This window comes from Cardiocondyla obscurior, linkage group LG12 (assembly GCF_019399895.1).
Source record: "Cardiocondyla obscurior isolate alpha-2009 linkage group LG12, Cobs3.1, whole genome shotgun sequence".
Lineage (NCBI taxonomy): Eukaryota > Metazoa > Arthropoda > Insecta > Hymenoptera > Formicidae > Cardiocondyla > Cardiocondyla obscurior.
The window spans coordinates 4,373,899-4,396,100 of NC_091875.1; the positions used below are offsets into that span (position 1 = coordinate 4,373,899).

The window sequence follows — 22,202 nt, forward strand, 5'->3', positions numbered from 1 at the left end:
ATAGATCGCGCCGGCCGCCATCGAGCAGGTGGAGTATTATAGTCGCTGCATTCGGTCAGCCTCGGCAGTATGGCTTCGGCTGCCGGTACGTGTATATTCGTGGTACTCGGCGACATTGCACCGTGTTTCTCGATCGCGGGTGTGCGTGTTAAGTTTCGTGTGAGAAAGGAAGACGAGGCCTGCGGTTTGCGGCCGGTGGACGCATCGTTGGACAACGGCCGGGCGGACAGGGAACGCGGGACGTGAAATAAGTGCGAGCCCGGAGCAGTCATGCGGCGGAATGTCAAGATCGCGTTGCTCCTGTCATGCGCGTGGATGTTCGCCTTTGTTTACTATTACCACACGTCCAGGGACACCAAGGTAAGATATCATTCACTATCAGCTGATCGCGAGGCGGTGAGAATTTTCGGGCCGGTCGGCCGACGACCGGACGCGATCGAACGCGATCGAAGAACGGGATCGAACGTGATGGAAGGACGCGAGCTAATGTTGCGGAAGGACGCGATCGTCCACTGTTTCAAAGTGCGAGTCGTCACTCGTGGCTTGTATACCGATGTTTTCTGTCCCTTTTCTTCCTGTCATTATCTCGGAGAACGCGTACATGACGGAGACGAGCAATTTTCCTCAACGGTAAAATGTTCGCGATGCCACGAAATTTTGACAATAAAATGGCGCTCCTTAACTATGTAACGGGCCACGTGACGAAGGGAGAGTTCGAAATTTTCAGCGGACGCGGAAATAAATTATCTGTCTTCCGAGCGTGCGTTCCGTTTGAAATATCTCTCAGCGTGTACGAATGTACGTCTCGCGAATAAGTCCGGCATACTTTCAGCCTGGGTAATATCCAAAATCGAAAAGGGAAACAGATTTCAGTTTGCTCGGAAAATAAGTAGTTAATTATGACGTCGCGACGTTAAAACATGCATTTTCTACTAAATTTCTCTCGCGGTCCGCATGCAATTTTTAAAAGCATTCCGTATTTACGCTTCTGGGATTTTTATCTCCCAGATTTTGCCGCATGCGTTTAAACGTATCACATGCCGAGCGAGTACGGCTACGTAAACTTGTTGCAGTTTTTGCATTGTACTTTCGTAAACAAAAATGATTTTTGTTACGTCCATTCAGTTTTATTGTTCGGTTTTGTTCTCGCGATATCTTTTTTCAAAGCGACGCAATCGCGGTCGACGTTAATTACGTGTCATATGTATTACGCGTTATTATTAATTGAGTTGAGCTCTATTTTTTTTTTTTCTCTCGAAAGGAATATTTTTATACGTGCTCTTCTTTATATGAAAATGTACGTATAAGCTTAGTTGTACTTTAAGTCCCAGGTGACGTATGTCGACCCCATGCTCGCGTTACGCATCAACTTCCACACGTGGAATAATATCACAGAGTGCACAGTGTATGGGGGAGGGGAAAGAAAATCGATTGTCTCCATCCCTCGACGTTTAATGCTTTTATTTGCCGATGCATTACACACGTCGCGACCCGTGAATCAATTTAATTTACTCCTTTAACTTTTAAGCTTCGTATTTATGATCGCCACATTATTGAATCGCGTATTAAAAATTATATATATATATATTTTATAAAAGAATTTACAACAAAGTATCTTATCTTGAGATACGGAATATTCGATGACCGCATTTTGATCGGGGATTAATTCAGAACACGTTTAATCAATTGAAAAATATGATGCGATTATGATCGTAAAATTTGATGGTTGATTAAGATTATCATTTGACGGTTGTGAAATAGTTTGATATAATGCGCGACGAGATAACCGGCTTTGATTAATTTTATCAAAATATCGAACTAAATGCGTAGTTTTACAAAGCGCGACGTTTGTTGAATAGTCGGCAAGCGAGCCTAAGTAAAAGAACCGCAGTTTTAAAATTGGAAATTTAATATTATTGTTCGTTTAAGAATCATTATTTTACATAATTCGCGGTCGCGATTTCGGTAAGATAAAGTGACGCTTTTGCCAGCTATATCGAATTCTAGAATCGAACGGATCCCGATGTGAATGTGACGCTGAACATAATAAATGTTTAATGTAATGTGAATAATGACGAAGTACAGCAGCCTCTGCCACGAGTATCCGTTTCGATTGGCTACTTTCGCGTGATCGCGTGCGAGCAGCAGTTGTACAGGCTTGCGCTACTATAAAAACACGGACACTCGTCGAACAAATTCGAGCTGTCGCAGATATTCCGCCGCGATCTACATCTCGTTAAACTTTCAATCAAATTGGGCGATATATATTTCTATATAAATTTCCATTTGGTTAAATATTTGACAAAAATTTCGAATGCCAATTCCGCGTATAATATTTTCCGTAACAGCGGTACTTCTTTGTTTCACGATATTAAAAACGGATATTATTTTGCGTGAAATATATATATATATATTTTTTTTTTTTTTTTTTTTTTCACGGCGCTAACGTATGTTACATATAAATGTCTTATGACATTTAGGTACACGTACTTAACATACATCTCGATTAAAGAGTAAATCGTAATTGTTGCCCTGATGCAAAATTCGGGTCGCAATTTGTCAGTCGGAACTGTCGCGTAAATAATTAGTATTGTGTCGTAATGAAATTTATTATACGCGCTAATTTACAAGCCGTTCTCGCGTCCATAACTCGAAATTGTGCGAGACTTAGATTAGATTAAAATAGATTAGAGCTACAATTAAGTATGGAAAGTTACGCTTCAATTTCTACCAGCGATTTACGTAATTATGAGAAGTTGCTCCGAATTAGTTAATCCATAAGAGGACAAGTCTCTCCCGACTTGTAATCTTCTAAATTTCGCGCAGGAACAAATGTACGGAACGATTACATTTGGCTTTATAAGCTCTTCTCGGAGAAACGATTACTCTCCCGCGGAAATTCACTCGTAAAATAGGAAAAAAAAAAAAAACGAGGGGAGGGAGGGGGAAAGGAGAAAAGCTATGAAAACCTATGTCGTAAATAACTAACAGAATATGAAGACATATGCGAACGTTTGTTACGTGGCTATTTAAAAATTAATTTTATTAAGAGCGCTATTTTTGGGTGCCAAGTGTGCTCGGTAAATTTGGCATGCATTATTAGAAGATTCGGCTACTTTTGGACTGCGGCTGGTATTTCACTTGTACATCGGCCAAGACCGCGGTCGATCACCCCGAGAATCGAGATCCCTTCTGCAGCCGCGAACAGGCAGCGTATGCCCGTTCGTGACAAAATCGTATTAATATGCAGAACGATTTATTCCGTGACTCGAACACGGTTCAGCGATTGACGTATACGTTCGTCATTTTCCGAATGGACTTGAGCGCCCATACGTGCGTATACGCGCGATCTTCGATACCGTCCCGTTGCGGTTAGCTCCTGCAAAAGCATTATCGATAAACTATACTTCAGACCTGTCTGCAAAATTATACTTTTAAAGGCGCGGGAATTAAACGCGATAATAATTTCGCGATAATAAATTCATCTTCTTATATACGTTCGGAATGCGACGGGATCGCTTGGCCGTGGAATTTAATCAACTGCGTGGAAAAAAAAAAGGTAATTACGAGAGCGTACGGGCGCGGTTTCATTCATGACACGTGAAGACAGCCATATCGCGTACAAGCATGTACGCAGCGTGGCAGCTGGCATAATGTCCAAGCTATTCGTGACGTGATACGCGTTGAGGTAAATGCATTTAATCGTAAACATCAAGCCCATTCTGTTTCGGGTACGTTGCGATTTACGACGTGTGGGTATTTTCTATTCGTGGCGAGCAGACGGTGACCGTGCTGGATACGGTTGTTTCTTTTTATTCGCTCAAAGAGCTTTTAAATAGTAACGAGCAAATCGAATTTCGCAGAAAAATAATATTCGCGCGGCTGCTTTTTATATTCCGCATAAATTTATTCGGCCTTCTGGTCGGTTAGATTTTAGTGCAACTACATCCATCTATCTTAGATGTAAAGAACGGTGGGAAAGATAAGACGTGAATAATGAAAATATTACAAACGCACGGTACGAAGCCGTTTCCCTAGGATTGTTTTGTGGTTAAAAGGCCGCGGAAGATCGATCGTGGTATTGTAAGTCTCATTCGGATTTTCTGTTTCTCCTGAGAATGGTTCCGCTCCCGCTTGTTGCAGGTCAACTTATTAAGCAACGCTAATCACTCGCTAAACAATATTATTGTTTAATGAATAGTACCCACAATAGCCGGTTAGTTTAATTGGTCTTATTAATTTTACTCCGCCGCTCCGCGGAAGAATTCGTAAGGTCTGCGGATTTTTAATTATTTTTCTACGTTAATTTTTATTACTGCGTACCAATTAACGCTTAAATCAAATCGATAAGCGAATTTGTATTTTGCATCCTCAAACAGCGAATCTCTAATGTTTGGCGAACTTGTTGACCCTACCGTTAAATATTATCGCAGGAGTCGTATATCAATACGATACTACGTGGCACACATTTACGCATTGACCGTAGTTTGTAATCTAACGGACGCGTTTAGGCAAGTGCATCGTACGTGATGCTGTAGCAGTGAAATCGTGATTTACTTCCCATGGCATTGCACGATCGCATACTGCATGTTAAGAAGTTTGGGAGACATTCGCCAACGAGCGGCCGATGTTACTATCGGTTTCACTTTGCCAACTGGCTTTACATCGCCGTGCATTTACATTCCCTGAATGACGAAGGCCGCTTTGCTTGTCTGCAAAATGCGATGCCTCCGACTCCGATCCGTTAACCATTGTTAATCATTTGCAGTGAAATAAACCGATGTATTCGGGCACTCGATGCGCAACGAAAGTAATTCTCCCGAGTTGTTTTACAAAGCGTGCCGGTATATATTAGTTTTTTATTTAGAACTTTATCGGGGTTTTTTTTTTACAATATGCAGCATTGTTAAAATAAAAGGAATGTAACGATGAAATAATATCGCGCAATACGTTATTTATGCGACTCGCAATTCGCCGGATTCTGAGACGTAACTGTAAAATCGTCGAAATTTCGCTTAAGGGACTGCTCGAGAACGCTATAAATTTTTCCACCGCCATTTACCACGAAAATCGGCGCGGAAATCTGTGTCTCCGCGCGCTTATCGCACAGGGCAATAAAATTTGCTAGGCGAAATCGCTTCACGGTTGTCATCTCCTCTTGGCCTGGATACCGATTTTTCAGCCGTTGAAAATCGGGGTAACTCGTAGGGAAAGGTGGAGTTGAAGACTATGCCCGGTGACTGACCTGACTCGTCTCTAATCGCCGACGCGACGCAGTGCTTAAATGCGAACGCGCTAATGGGGCGGACTAATCGCGTTAACCTGCAGGAAACGATTCGGTCGTTAAGCACGGCAGCCGCAATCGAAGTCGAGTGCCGCTTTCCTAGCGGACTTGATTAAATCATCGTTGTTTCTAGTGTCACGCGTAGCTGCTCGTACGGCGAACGTCGCACTCAAGTGAGAGTGTCATTCCGAAACGTCCGGCTTACGCATTGTCGCGGAACTGTAATTTATTTCGTGGGCACAGATGTGCTTTAATTCAAATTACGACTCAATGTTCATTAATTATTTGATAAGAACGTGTATCTTATTTTATTTTATTTTATTTTTTTTTAATATATATTTTTTTTAACGTAACTTTAAGCATTGATTTTCTATAAACACTTTTAGCTTTTTCATGTTCATGAAATTCCTTATAAATTTTAATTGCAGCGCGTTTTATAAATTGCAATGTATTATAAAGAAATGAAACGCAAGTTAAACTGGTTAAGAGAACGCGTATTTAAATTTAGTGTATAATTTTAAATTTTTATTTCGCTCTCGTTTGAAATAAAATTGGCCCACTGAAGGAAAGAATTTCTAGCAGGTGTGGTTGGTACCGTTTTATATCTGAAACGTGGCATAAAAGAACGATCGAATCATCGTCGCTTCGATGAAACGCACTGCGGCACTTGAGCGAAATAGCGCATTTTTGAATAAGTTTATCACGAAAGTCATAGCGCGTCTTTTCTTTTTCTCTCGATTTTGTTGCACGTACAAGTGGTTCCTTTTACTTTACCTCGCGAAAGGAATAAACTAGCAGGCATAATTGTCTTTTATTATTATTATTTTAATTTTTTTCCTAACCGAGCTATGTTCCACATTGTTAGGCGCAGCTTCGAAAATGTATTCACCTTTATTAAAAAGATACGGGACATAAGTGGAGGAGACTTGCTGACAAACAGATTGCATAACTAATGATGTTACTGTCGCTTTTCTTCGTAGCTTGTAAATCGAGAAGACATACCTGCACACGTTCTCACACTTTGTTCGCGTTGCACGCTACATCCGCCGCATTACATTATACGCGCTGTCTCGGCAAGAGGCGGCAATTATCACGATGAGAGTCAATATAGAGCATACGTTTAATTTGACTGATATAATTATTAATGTTACGTGGCACATTATATCTAATCTAGTGCCTGATCTGATAAAACGCGCGGATGGTTAGGAGATTAAATAAAAATTAATCTAAATACAATAACGTTCTTATCTCCGTTGATACGTTTCCTAAAATAAACGAAGTAACGTTACAGCAATTTGAAACTGGAATTTTTATTATACGAATGTTCGATATTATATTTGTTTAAATATGATAAGTTTCTTCATTTCATTTAATTGCATAATGGATCCGTATTTTCCAGATATGAAATATATAGAGGAGCATATTGCATGTCAGATTAAATACAGTAATTGACAAATTTTACCGCCGCTAATCAAGCAAGCTCATTTATCGGTTTTATCAGCGTTTTGTATAGATTTCAGTTAATTGATATTTATTCGCGCTATTTATTTATGATGTCGAGCAATAGTCCGGTTTTTTAGCCACATTATTTATTATCGTACAACAAATTGATATTCAGTAATTGGCTTCCGATATAGCCAATATTGGAAATAAGCAGATTACACTTGTGTTTTGCTCCACTTATTTAATTGAGAATTAGATAGATTATTTCTCATTCTTTTATTAACTGGTTTATATAACTTTATGAATAATAATTTTCCACATATTAAGATAAATAATAGAATGTTGGAAGTTATTATGCGACGGTATCGTATCGCATATTTGTTTCGTATATTTATTATATATAATTTTTTACAATCAATTAATTAATTAATTAATTTTTTTTTTATTAATAATTTAAAACCTTTTCTGAAATAAAAATTAAAAATACAGTTCGTGCCGACGCGACTTTTAGGTAACGAATATTTAGGTCGTGAACTTGTTCGACCGGCTATTTTATAAAATTGCGCAATCATACGGTCGTTAATTATAGCAAATCCTCATTCTGCGGGTACAACGGTCGCCTCGGCCGCTTGTGCGTGCACGCGTGCATGCATGCGTGCGTGCGGTTGTCCGTAAAATAGGGATGATTTCCTCTTGAGGACCGGTTTGAAATGGGTGCCATTCCAGTGACCCGATTCTCGCGCGAGCGTGGTCGACACCGCCGGTGGTATGTGTGCACGTGTGTCTTACGACACGCACGTGCATCCGCATCATTCGCATACCGTTGCGATATCGGGCATGCCAGATATTCCCTCCCGGTGGAATGACATCTATGGTCGGTTGTACGGAAGTAAAAAAAAAAAAAACGAAATAAAAAAATAATAATAAAGTGAAACGTGGTGGATCAAATCGTGAAATCCCGGGGATTTTCTGGGAATTTAAAAATCTTATCCGGATTCGTTCGCTTCCAATTTAAAAGAGGTAAAGCTTTTTCAAAATTACTGCACCGAAAATGCCGGCGACAAAAGATGTCATATTGTTTTAATGAAACGCGAAAGATGCACCTCTCGTTGTTTATTTAATTTCCTAATGTATAACAATTTTTATTCGCCGTACAATTTTTTTTATTCGCCACGGTGATGCGTGCAGCCGTCACGACTGCTGGGTTTACGTATTCAGTCGATTATAATTCGTGGAAATTATCACGACACTCCGAAAAATTATTCTCTCTACATTAAGGTTTTTAATTCCATCCTCACTGCGCGCATTAATAAAGTACGTAGCGTACTGAAGTACAGGCCCGTCATTAAAAGGTTAAATAATCTCCTGAAAGGGAATCATAAAGCGGCCGTCTCGTGTATCTCTGTTTCCTCTTTTACAGTAATTGCTGCCTAGATTGCCGCAGACGTGCAATCGCGCGCGATTAGCATTTCATCCTTGAATTTCGAATCGAGTCTCTGCTTTTCCGGTCGGCTTGTCATCCTCTCAGTAGGTTCCCTTGCCGTCCATCTCGTTCTCTGTACATCTCGCGCACAGGCAATCTCCTTCCTCCCGCATCGTGTTAACGTACCATCGCCCGAGGTTAATCCCAGACGTTCTCGCACAGCGGTTCTCTGCCTGTGGTCCGCGCAAATATTTAGTTAATGTCTATAACCGGCATGCGGGATTCTCCTACGGCCTTTGCACCGGTCCGGTCTGTCGGTCGGTTGGCGGTAACAAGGCGGTCCTCGAAGCGCCACAAATCTGCATATGCATGCACCGGTACGGACGCACCGTTCTCTCCCTCGCTCTCTCTTCTCTTCCGCGAAGCTGCAGGTTTCGAGCAGGTTTCCGCGCCGTTCCATAAAGCAACGCTGAATGCGTATATATGTGAATTCGTCCGTCCACGTGATCCTTTTTCCTCGACGCTCCATCGCGAAAACACACGGCCTGGTTAAGTAACCGGAAACAGTACGACTTTATACGAAACGGTGAACGTTAGGGAGTTCGAGATTTTCGTGTAGAGCTTTAGCAGCGAGAGGAAACATTGTCTAGCAGAACTTACGATATACTTAAGCGTATTAGCTTCGGAAATATTACTATTTTATAGATGGTACAGTTTTACGAATTATTATATTTAATTATTTAATATTGCTATCATTTTTTAAATTTTATTTTACTATTTACGTATTTCTTTTTTTATTTAAATTAATTTTTTTTTCTTTCTTTCAAAGAGTGTATAAATAACGGAGCGAGGATGTTATCAATTTTTTAAAAGCAGAATAGCGAAATGTATTTTACCGAGAAGGAAGATAGAATCTTGGCAAGTTCAGCTCCAAACAAATATGTTCTTACGTCTGCAATGAAATATAAAAATTTGTGGTCGATGGTACGCGTCATTGAGATCCGTTCGAGCTGAAACTACATGCATGCGCCTGCTGGTTGGTACCGTTGCAGAGCTGAGGCTCTCTGGAACGTACGTATAATGTACGCGACAGGGTTAGATGGAGGATTGCCCGGGGGTTCATTAAAGCAGCCGATTCGATACTCCTCGCGCAACACAGGCTCGGTCCATAAATCCGGCTTTGTCAGCAACTAGAAATCGTTAATTTCCGAAATGTCACTCTGCACTTCATCCGTTTCAACGCCATCATCCTTCCCTATCGCATTAGCCTATAAAATAGACTATATCACGATAAACCAGAACGAAACTTTCATATTAAACGCCGTACTAAATTATCTTCCGAAACCTTCGCCGCGTATATCATCGCGACAATAACTGTCTGTGAGGATATAACACTCATTCGCAATGTTAGCTCGCGGATAAGAGATTTTTGTTTCCGCTAAGAAGAAACGAAGGCAGTTATTATCTTCTCTATAAATATTGTCCGAGTGTGTGCTTAAGATACAATTTTTTTTTTTTTTCTCAAGACGAATTGTTTGTTCAGGGAATATTGCAATTTTTTTTTCTTTCTGTCTTGCTAATTAGATTGCTCGATAACGATCGTTTTACGGTTTCGTTTAATTTTCTGAGATTATTTTGGGAATCAAAGTTGCGATTATTAATTATTTTGCAAACCAGCTTCCGGTTATTCAGCGTATCTGTAAACAATATTACTGAAATGAAGACGGGAAGAAGCCCTTTACATTTTTGCACCCTACTTCGCCGTTTCTTTTTTTCTGCCAAGTAAGGGCGTCATAAAAGACGAGCAAAGCAAAAGAAAGCGTTGCGAAGTTTATTTGCTTTTCTCATCGAGTAGCTAACGAATGTTGGCGAACTTTATGACGGAAATTTTCTTCTCGGAAAGGCAAACAATTTCATACAACACTTTTCACTTCGCATCCATTTTATGCTGGAATAATTTTTCGATAAATTTGATTATGTAACTGTCAGCTTTGTATCTCTAAAAAATTTATTTACTGTTACTTCTCGAAATTCATTAAGCTCGTCTAAAAAAATAATAATAAAAAATATAAAAAAACACTTGAAATATGGGACAGCCTCAATAAATTTTCTTTCTATAATTTGTAGTCTTCAAGAAAATATAAAAATATCTATTTTTCAGTGAATATATAGGATTAGTAGTATGCTTTATTTAATTCTTTATATATACGTACCGCGAAATTTTATAGATCCGTTTCGAATATGTCAAAATCAAGCGCGCAAAAGCGTGAGGTAACGGCTGATTTTCAAGCAGAAGACATTCTCGGGAATAAACGTGCCGAGGACTTTATTAGGTCGCCCCGACAAAGGGGTTGAAGCCGCTTTAGTATTCTTCGCGAGGCTAAGAGAAATCTGGACTAATTAAAGCAAAACGTGCGCGCCGACGAACGGTTTAATTGTACTTTTCTTCTTTCTGCCAGCTGCCGCATGCCTGTCTGCTGACGAAAAGTTGGTCTCGGATTTATTGACGAATACATATGAGTTGACAGCGCTTCGGTAATTTTGCCGACTAATCGTCGTGTCGTTTAGGTCCGTCGTTTATTTTTACGATTATTTTTCTTTTATTTAACGAATTATAATTAAGTCGGCGTTATTCTTTTGAAGTAGCTTGAACTTATTTTATATTTGATAAAAACAAAATTGTAATTTTAATGCCGCATAATTGCTGAAAGCATTTATCGTACCATAAAACGCATTATATCGCATTACATAATATAAAGTTAACTAATTTGAGTATTTCTGATAATTTTAAATGTAGAAATTATATTCGGTATAATACACGAAAACGTTACTCCTTTTTACAACAGATATGGAATTACGCTGTGCTGTTATAACTTGAATTGCGAAAACATTGAGTTTTCATTGCACGGTAATACAGAATTAATTATCCACTTACGGTGGTACAAGTATCCCGAGTGAGAATTTATCTAGCTATTCCAATTTGCAAGGTAGTGATTGAATCGCGCAAATTAAATATATTCCTTAATTAATGACTAGTTTGGTAATAGCCATAACTTGTAAAAAAAATTATTTGTTATTTAGTGGCCATCTAGCTATTGTCCAGTTATTAGTCAATAATAATTGTTTAGTATATACTACTTGTTAGATTTTTTTAAGTGTTATATTTCTGGCTTAGTGTTGGACAGTTTTGTTAGGCAGCCACGAGATAAAAGAATTAACTAGTCGTTAGATAACGGTTAGGCTCAATTTCCACTCGGATGTGGGTTGCGTTAAGTTAAAATTTTGGGGAAAGAAATGCCACTGCGATGTAAAAGTTATCCGCGCTGGTTCTGCCTTTTTGAATATCTTTATAGCACTTAAGAAGTTTTGAGCCCTCGTTGAGTAACTCATTTGCTTTGCTAGTCTTGAGAATTCTGCATCGAGTTCTCGTAGGTATATATTTTTTTCTCAATTCTTCCGCAGTACGATACTCGGTGAGCTTTCCTTCGCATAACTAAACTATTTTACTCGCTGCGAACGCCCTTCCTTCCGGCGCTTCTCCATTTATAACATAGCACGTGTTGAAGAAGATTTTTATCTCACGTACAAGTAATATACTATATATATATGTATAATTAGAAATCATTAAGTCACAAAAAGAAAAAGAGCAAAAAGAATTTAATTATTTAATTCGATACTTGGATAATTAAATTGGAATCACTTACTATTAATAAATAAAATAAATAAAATTTTCATCTATTATTTTTTTATCAGCATCCGGTTTGCTTTAATTTGTTTTATTACGGCATGTTAAATAATTTTATATGGTGTTTTTTGCGGATATCGTACAGCGCTGTCCAGTTAAGCGGCTTATTGTATGTTAAAAAAGAAATATTATTTGAAAAAGGTTAGACCTTTATTTCCCAAATATCATTGGTACTATCATATATAATAATTTTTTTTTCAAATACAAATGTAAAGCCGATTTGTTGTGATTGTTACTAAAATAAAATTTTGAAAAGATTGATATGGAGAGACGGAAATACTGCTTTAAATTTTCACTCGGCTTTTTCCATACATCCTTTTACAGCATCAAAGTACCTTTTCCAGTATTATTACGATAATCGGCTTAACACTGGCCATGGCGCTTCGATATAAGGTCGTAATTAAATGAGGAAACGTAAGAAAAAGTTCTGTACAGCGAAGCAATGAGGGTCGGTGCGGATTAAATTATAAGTCAAGTTGGATGTGCAGTCATATATTAATACTTCCTTGGAGAAAGAAAAGAAAAAGAAAAAGAAAAAAAAAAAGGTTAAAAGTTTAATATCTTTCTCTGCTCTTATTCATTTGAATTTAATAACATAAAGTACGATCGATCGTTTTTACACGATTTTTCGCGTAGCCCCTTCTAATTGCGCGACTCCGGGGAATCCAATTAATTTCGTGTACTCTTATTTTCGCGCGGGCACATTTCGGTGCGTACATCCCGGCTAAAATGTGTATACTCAAACGTGATTAAGTTCCGAGCTTCGACGATTCCTGATCATTGGACGGTGAACAATTACACGGGCATTTGGTACGGCACGTTGCACGCCCACGCGACAATAGCTTCCTAATGCTCTTAATACCTGCCATAATTCTGGGCACGATATTCGTGGGTGTACATTTCGTAGCGTAGCATTGTGGCAACGTTTCAGCGTAATTGGTCCGGCAACGCGGACGAGATTTGCCCCACGGTGTTTTCTCGCTCTCCTGTGGGATTCACCGCTCGGCGATTATATTATAGTGTTAAAGCGTCAGTGCATACGCGTAAACATGCTGCGTAATGAGCCGGTTGCATTCGCAGACACGAACAGCATGGCTACCCGCATCATCTGTGTTTCCTCTTTTTTTTTTCCGTACGATTCGTATCGCGAAAGCGAGCTTCCCCGCGTGATTTATGCGCACCAAATTGCAGTTAGTCACAATTCATATTTTATTGTCTCAAAACACGAAGAAAGAAAGGAAAAAAAAAATGTTAAGCGGTAAATGCGATAGATGTAAAGATAAAACGTGTAACGGTCAAATGCAACGCGGCAACGAAATTTTATATTTTTTAATATACTTTATTGTTAATTAATTGTTACTACGGATTGATAAACGTGAATATATGTTTTTTTTTTTTTTACTAATTAAAAGGAGGAATTAAGTTTGCAATCAAAATAATAAAACCCATTAAATGGAAAATAGAAACGTTTTGTTAATTTTGATTTTATACGAGCTCTCAGTTTTTTATGCGATTATTTGCGCGATGTTTTACGGATTTGTTTTTTTTTTTTTTTTTTGTATTAAGGAATATTATACATTCGGATTTTTACGGCTGCATATACATATACATTTAGTGTATATATGCTTTATGAAAGAAAGAAAACTCTCGTGTTTTCAATCGCCGATTTTTCCATTGCATAAAATATATTTTACTTTTGTCGTACGAATGTACCTTCGTCATCAGACATAGTCATAACGTAATATTCAGATACGTAAGAGAAATTTTATTGTTTATCTAAATTTACTTTAAAAATAACTGATAATAAGATAATAAAAACTTCAATTTTTTTTTACTTTGCACACTGCAGTCTAACAAAATCTGTTTCTGTAAGGACCGTATGACATGTACATACAACGTGCGTGTTTTTTCTTCTTTAATTTCGCGAATGCGTAATGGCTTTCGCTGTTATTCCAGCTCGGTCATTCGGCACTCGTGCAGTTAACGCGATATTTCCCAGAAAAAAATATTTTCCCTGGTAAAATATTTCACCGACGTCTACGCGACCGCGCAGCTCAATACTCTTCTTGCGAATGTTCGCCGCGAGTTTTCTATCGCAATGCATGTGGCGCGGTCAGAAATAATGGTGAGATCAAGATGTATGCAACGGAAGATGTATGCAAAGTAGAATGAGAAAGATAGCGTCAGATTAAACTCGAAAAGGGTTGAGAAGGGAGATAGCGCGCAATGTGTCTCTGTATCAGAATACTATCTCGGGGAAACGTACTGAATTAGTGCAATCCACAGTATATTTATTCGTTTTAATTTTATTTTATTTCGTCTCTCTTTCTCTTTCTCTCTCTCTTTCTCTTTCATTCTGTTTCTCTCGTGTACTAATCACGATTAAATCTCTCTCCCACTTTTATCCTCTCTTACTCTAGCGGTGGTCTGGAAAAGGGGATTCCAAATTTTACGAGCCGTTTCTGAGTAATCGTGGATTGAGGGAGTTCTCCTCGTTGAAAAAAAATCGAGGAGTTTGGAGTGTTTCCGGTTCAAAGAGGGGTCTTAAGATAGAACGCTCCGTAGACGGTGCGACGAGCGTCATTCTGTGCGGTAGATTCTCGTTTATTATTTTTAACGCACGGCTTTTCACGGTACTTGCACGAAATAAAAAAAAAAAAAAAAAAAACCCCCAGTCAAAAAGCTAGTGATGTTGAGGATGGTAGTTTTGATATATGGTTCGCTTGTCTCTGAAAAGTGGCGAAGTGCAAGTTCAAAAGAGGCGCAATATTTTTCGGGTAAATGAAAATATAAGGCATTTTAAAGTACATCCGAGAGAATCTTAAAAATTTTTTTTTTTTATTCAACAAACTCCCCTTTTTTGTCTCGTTGGAAAAATCCTCGGAAAAGTTCGAGATGTAATGCGAACTACATCGCTGCATTGTGAAGGTACACGCGCGACTATATTCTCGCGGAAGTGCATAAATGGGCAGTAATCACGATATCAAGACCGGTGTCGCGTAAGATCACGTGCATCTAAATTTTTCGACTCGGTAAAGAACTTTGAAAATTTCGTGACAAAACTTTCGCGCGACTCCGCGCGCGATTCCGCGCGAGTTTATGCACGATGCACGGCCCCCGTTCGCCGCGTAGTTTCCTTGCCGGGAAATTCCTTTCGGACAATAAACCGTAGATCATGACAAATAGCCGAGAGCGTGGTAGGCGGTACCGGGTAGCATCAAGCGGGTTAATTTTTAACCCTCCCCCTCGTAACCAAAAGATTTATCGCACCAGCCTTTGTTAAGCCAACGCTTTATATACATATACTATGTATACGTGTGTGTCATTCTTTATATAGCCGCGCTTTATATATGCATTCGCGAATGTGCATCGGTGCATTACATGCGCGCCCGCGCGTTTATAAAAAAAAGGAAAAAAAAAAAAATAACGGGGAAAAAAAAAAGCTTTAGCCTGGACCAAGGCTTATGCGCAACGATATCCTCGAAAATTGGTTGATCGATGTTTTTGCCATCGTAGAATAATATCTCTCTTCACTGTATTGTTCGTTGTGACTCAATTTCTCTCCCGATCTATTTTTTTTTTCTACACCGACAGCACGGTGCTCCTTTGAAGTATTTCGGACGACGGTCTCAAACAGAAGTTAAAATTGGTCATTGAACCGGATGCCTGTCGGCGACTTGATTAAAATTCAACGTGATTGTTGCCGGGTGCTTCTTGCAAACTCTCCCGTTTTGTTTTAGGTATGGATCGTATTTGTGTGTCTTTCCCGTGTGGCGTCGCGTATATGTATCTACTCGGCTTAGTGTGCGTTTATCAGAGAACGCTGGAACACTCTCTAGATTCATACACACGGATTAAAAAATAAAGCCAAAAGTATATATCACTGATGCTCTTCCATAGTTTGTTTAATTAAAGCGCAACAATGCTCCAAAGCCGAAAGTCCAGGATTTTTTCCTCTCTCCTATCGGATTAATTTTGTTTGCTTTGCAATTTGCTTTATTTCACAAGTTAATGGAATCTGATTACGAGATTTTTAAATGTACATTCAGTGAGTATCGGCAATCATTATTCCGGGATTAAAGAAATTATTATATTAATCATTAGTGCGTTAAAATTTATTCATCCTTGAATAAAAACGGCACTTTGCTTGCAAGAAACTTGGATCCGTGAATATTAAATTTATAAATTATTCTATATTTGAAACGTGAAACGTTTTAATTATTCTGATTCATTATATTAAAAACAATACTGCGGAAAACGAATAATTAACACATTTTAAGACAAGTAAGATTTAATTTTAGATAAAATAATAATTGCTTAAAAACAGAATAGCACGCTTCATATTTATTTTACTGGATGAAAAAGTTTTTCGTTTATAAAAAAAAAAAAAACCTTTTCTGTATCGCAGATCAAAATCTAGCGCTACAACGTTACAATACAGTATCAGTGATATATCCCGTCCATTTGTAGTTCGATCTAATCGTATTTCAATTCCTTCCATCGGATCGGCAGGAATACCCAACGTAAGCTAGTGCGAAATGCACCTCGTAGCTTCCATACACTACGGGAAGAACAGAAAATCGAACGGCTACTCAGACGATCGGATATTACTCGTCAAACGGTATATCTATACACAAAGTCTTTCAGACAATGTCGCTCCCGAAAACTGTGAGTACGAAAAGTCATATAATTTTATAAAATTGTCGATCGTTATTAAAGGAAAAAAAAAAAGGGAAAAAGAAAAACTAAAACGTTTAAGCGAATAAGCGCTAAAAGAGCGGCGAGCTGGGCGCGGTAGACGACGGCGTGTATACTTTGGGGGGGATAATTAAAAACTATTTTCTCCAATTTTCTTAATGAAATACTTGTGGTCTATTTTTTTTTTTTTTTTTTTGTAATTAGGTATATCTACGATCTTACGGTTTCTCATTTAATGAAATTGTCTTTCAAAGTACGTGTCAGTAATCTAGCCGGTACCGAAGCTAGGATAATAAACACCTATTACCAGGTGGCTCACTCAATATTGCAGCTTACCGTGAGCTTCCCGGTGGGTCGGTTACACGGTGCACGGTACCTGTGATACGCCGGTATGTATATTCGTTTCTAATAACGCGCGTCTAAATTATCGGCGGCTTTCAAAATTTAATAGCGACGCTCGCACTTTACGCCGATACGAGTCCGTATTGCGCGATATAGATAGGATCAATGCTGGGGCGTTTGGGAGTCAGGGATGAACGAGGTTCTTAACATAAGCCGAGAGAAATCATGGTATTACGTGTTCCGAGCGCTGGCTTGTCCAAAGCTTAAGCTAGTCGCCAAGATGAGCGAGAAACTTTTAGCTGCGAATGAAACTAATGGTTGACCAATTATGGTGCTTAATGTTTCGAAAAAAAAAAAAAAATAATGGATACAACGATTTCTCTTGTACATTTAGCTTTCGTATTTAAAAAAAATAAAAAAAAAACCTTTTTGCGGGACATTTTCATAGTTGTAAAAAGATATTAATATTTTTGAGTAACGTGAAACATTAATGCGCGTTCGAATAAATATTCAATCAGTCTACTGAGTGATATTGTCACTGATGCAATATTTTCCGACAGAGTTACTGCGAGATTGTATAATTGCAATTATGTTTTTCAACGTTACAGCGTAACAATCGTTAACGATCTTGCGGCAATTAGGTTTTTTCGTAACTTCATGAATAATTCATGAATACCCCGTTGTACTGAACAGTTGTTTTATAGCATTGCACTCGATGTATGTATTGTGAGCGCTTAAATTAGTTACAATAATAGAAGTTGCGATTGCCGTGGGTTTTTGAAAAATTTTATACACAGTTGAGCAAATCAAATATTTTAACTAAAAAAAAAAAAGAAAAAAAAAAGAAAAAAATAGAAAAAAAAATAACATAATTAAATAATCGTTAAAACTTTTCCAACTGGTGAGACGATAGCATAATAAAGACATCGTAATTAATTACTCAGAATGCTCCGCTTTGCGTGTTTAATTATACACAAAAGTGTTGTTAGGAACTCCGCTTTTTCGTCTGCTGTATAATAATTCTCGGCGGGGCGTTTTCTACTTGACTACTTCTTGAATGGGCGCGGAAATCATTCTGTTGAGAATTCAGAATACGCAACCGGTGAGAGTACCAAGCGGAAGTACGAGATCCCTGGATTTTGGAGGCGCCAATATGTAGATGTGTATATAACGCTAGGTAGTACTTCGTAACTCGACCTGTTTAAGCAACATACATCTGCGAATGGAATTTAGATCGAATCTGATTCTACTCGCGGAAAAGTTCGCGATCGCACAATCCACCCCAAGAGAATAATCTTCTTAACAAAATTCTATTGTACTTTAACGATCAATATTTTTTCCGGAAAAAAAAAAAAGAAAAAAGAACGTACTACCCTGGGACGAATTTTAGATTCGCGATGCAATATCGTTGCGTAATAATAACTGTAACGTTGAAATTCTTTCCAAAAGTTTGTTATAAAAATCTTTATAACTCGCACACGCACAATATTAGAATTCTTTTTTTTTTATAACGTAATTAAAAATTAGAACGTGAATTTCACTCGCCGATATTAAAGAAAATAATTTTTTAATATTGCACGCGGTATTACGATTCTAAAAGAATAAATACTTGGTGCATTGCTTTGTGCAGCCGTGCTTGCGCTGCAAAACCTACTAAATTCTACAGAGGAGGACTAAAAACTCCGCAGAGAAAACACAATATTAAAATACTCGGCACGGAGGATCGAGGAGAAAAAGGAAACTATGCACAAAGGATTAAATTCAGCACAGACGCGTACAACGTGCGATTTTTATTCCTCATCGAGGGCGCCGCAGTTTTATTCTGAAGCGCACTCGTTTCGCAAGTGAGCAATACCTTGTACATCTCGGGAGCGGGAGCCCGCTGGCCGGTAGTAGTTTATCACAAATCAATCGCTCGTATCCGGAGCGTAAAATGAATTTCCACTCGTGATCGTTAAATCCCTTCAGGATTACTGTCGGAGTTTGCCGTTTCTTGCGCGGAATTCTGACATCTACGAACGACCGGCGGTACACGTGCTCGCGTGAGCGCATGTAACACACGGAATACACGCCGATAATTCGAGTCGAATCTGTATCTTTCGAGATACTCCGTACATAGAGAAGGATTCGAGAGTATCCGTCTCTTTACTGTTCAATTATGTTGAGGATGATAGGCGCAATTAGCTGCAACGCCGATTGCTCGAATCGGTGGATACATAAGCCGCGGAGCGATTTAGCATGCACACGTGTGTGTGAGACGAGCGTGTACACAATGTTGTGTGAGTAGCAAATATAGGCAATGTGAACGTACGTGCATCAAGCGAGTAGCAAACAAGCGGAGAGATTCGTTATAGTTATATCTGTACGGTTAAATGCTCAACTTTAGCAAAGGATTTAAGCGACGTACTTGATCGCGATTGCATCTCCGAAAAAGAATGCGGTATAATTAGAAATTAGATAAAAATCTAAATGACAGCCTAACACTCAAATATCATTAAGATAAACTTAGTTCTTTCGCAAAACTGCAACTACAAATTATAATATAATTTAGAATAAAAAAAAAAAATTATTAATATCGTTCCGTGATTGAATAAATATTATTTCTGAATTAAAGGCACTAGTGTATCTATCGCATCTATGTCGGTGTAATTAATACGGCAACAATAACGAAAGTCAGTCTTAGTCATCAAAGGCGCGTCATCGATACAGAATCGCGCAAATGACCGCTGAAGAGATTTAATCCCCGTTCGCGAGATTTAATTATCGCGATCGTGGATAATTTGCACTCCGGAATAATAAGGTTCGAGGTTTCTCATTACCAGAAGGTGCGAGGGCTCGCTTCGAGTCTCGTTAAGGCCTTTAAAAGAACGGGACGGTGGAAAACTTGGTAGATCTCTTCAGGGGGTGAGTTAGCTGTCTACCACCCATCGGGTCGTCCCGCACCACCTCGTTATGGTATTATGAGGAGAACGCAGCTGAGCATGAAGCGGAGGATGGGAGGGAGGAAAAAAAAAAGAAAGAAAAAAAAAAAAGAAAAAGAAAAAAGGAACGGGGAGAAGAAAAGAAACAGGAGAGGAGAAAAGCCCTTAACCGGGGCGTCCTACGATTTAAGTGCTGCGGCGGTACAAAATGCGCGAAATAAAGATTTTTATCGCGCCCGCCTCCGCAGACGTCGAACTTTAAAAAGGATCTGTAATTTCCGCGGGATTCCGTTAACGCGCCTCCGGTGCACCCGACTGTTCGTACGATCTTTATTAATCCCTTCTTCCCGACACTGAAATATCCATTAGCGATTCTGTGAGATGACGCGATTTACTCTTTATGCTACTGACGAGCCTTTGAAGCTCTTTTCCCGTTCGCCGCTTCTCTGCTATTAAAGCGATTAGGTGATATGTATTTTAGTATTAATCCGCCGGATTATCTTGCATAAAAGGAAATAATGCGATACCGACGTTTCATCTCGATAAATATTTCGTGTATTCTAATTTATTTAACTGATAACCGGTGTCGTTTAAAACTCGTTCGGGAGCACAGATAATGTCGGTATAAGAAAGGGGCTCTCGCCTCAGACAGTGGTTCTGTCGCAGACGATGAAAAATTGTGTTTATCGAGGCGCTGTTTGCTTTTTGCTGTACACCTCGCACGTAGATAGTTCAAACATTCGAAGTGTCACGGAATATTTGAATTTGAAATGAGTTCTTCCACGGACAACTTCGGAAGCTCTCGGTATATATTCGGTAGTACACTCAGATATACTGGAAAAATCTCATACGCCATAGAGTGTGCTTTAAAAATAAAAAGAAGATTTCTAAAGTTTCGATATGCAAACGATGCGCATTAAATAACACGAAGTTATGAGGCCCTTCCCGAGATACTTTTCAAGAAATAAACCTAAAGTATGTTGCACGATAACGTGCAAACTCCGAACATGTTTTCGCAATTTTTAATTAAAACTTACGCGCGGTTATTTTATTTTATATATATTTTTTTTTTATGCATTCGAGAAGTGAACTCTGCTAGAGACATGTTGTTTAAGAGTTCGAAAACCTATCGATTCCAAACAAATTATCGGTTTTCCAAGAGAGAAAATTCACTATTCCGAGATCTCGACGATTTCGAGCCACAACGATCTCATTTAATCCCCCTCTTTAGGATCGTATTAAGCGCGATTAAATGTACAATCTTGCGAGCATACGTTCGAAAAAAAAAAAAAATTGAAGTAAATGGATCAATTAAAAAGAAAAAAGAAAAAAAAGAGGAACGTAAAGACAGATAAACCAACATGTAAATGTTTTAAGCGCATTTAACAATAGATTATTTTCTCAAGTATTTGCGTGTCGGAATTAATTGAACGAACAATTGAATTTTAGATAAACGTCCAGAAATTGACTTGTACAGTCGAACAGAGAGATTCGGGAGATAGCTAAATTTAATCGAGCCGTGAAATATGAACGTGTAAGTCTGCGGGCAGGCAAAGGTTAACGGCCTAACGTTGAAAGAAGTTAACGAGATAGCGGAACCTATTTCATAAGCCAAGAAACGCGCGCGTGATCGGAATCTCGATGCATTCAGCGCCGTAGCTGCGGGCACATCCACAGCTCCCGCATCCTTGTTCTAATAAAGAAACGTAAGTCAAGAGGTGCACCACCGCGTTCGGAAAAGCGATGACGTACCCGGCGCGAAAATTTACATTCGCCCTATTTCGTCCGACGATAAAGAAAGGCCGCGTTTACGCGCGTCATATGAAACGTACGTGGCGATTGGCCCCGCGCGCGTCCGCGAAAACGAGGCACCTTCCGTTTACATCGGAAATAAACGTTCACGGCGAAGGGATGCACTCTGATAATTTGCATGCGCAGTTTCGCCAAATGTCCGAGTAACACGAAAATGCCTCTAAAGGTCTTCATGTCGCTCCGAGGTACGTGCGAGTTTATATTCCACCTGAGCACGGGCGCGTGCCCGACTTAAGCCCGCGAGGCAAAGCAAATAATTACACGGACTGGTGAAACGTCAGGCATGACGGATCGCTGAGAAACCACGTCGGACTTGTGCCGGCGTGGTTACTAGTAGTGTGATAAGCAGTGGTGAACCCAATAATTAGTGCACGGAAGTTTGACCATTGTTATGCGGGTCCGAGTCACGCGACCTACCGCAGCAGTCGTTAGTTATCAATGTAATCTTGATCCAATGTAAGAAGCTGGAATCGACCGAGATTTCTAAGTATATTCTCGATACGAAGGAGAAATGTTTACAGATCAACGCCACGC

At 39.1% G+C, this 22,202-nt stretch overlaps 1 protein-coding gene across 1 annotated transcript in view; it reads left to right on the plus strand.

The window, feature by feature from the left end:
• Positions 1-46: 46 nt before the first annotated feature.
• Positions 47-22,202, plus strand: part of Pgant2 (polypeptide N-acetylgalactosaminyltransferase 2) — a 162,464-nt gene continuing 140,308 nt past the window's right edge. Inside the window, exon 1 of the mRNA XM_070664010.1 lies at positions 47-360. Within this exon, the coding sequence (XP_070520111.1) occupies positions 271-360 (90 nt within the window). The 5' untranslated portion in view covers positions 47-270. The remainder of the gene's footprint in view (positions 361-22,202) is intronic.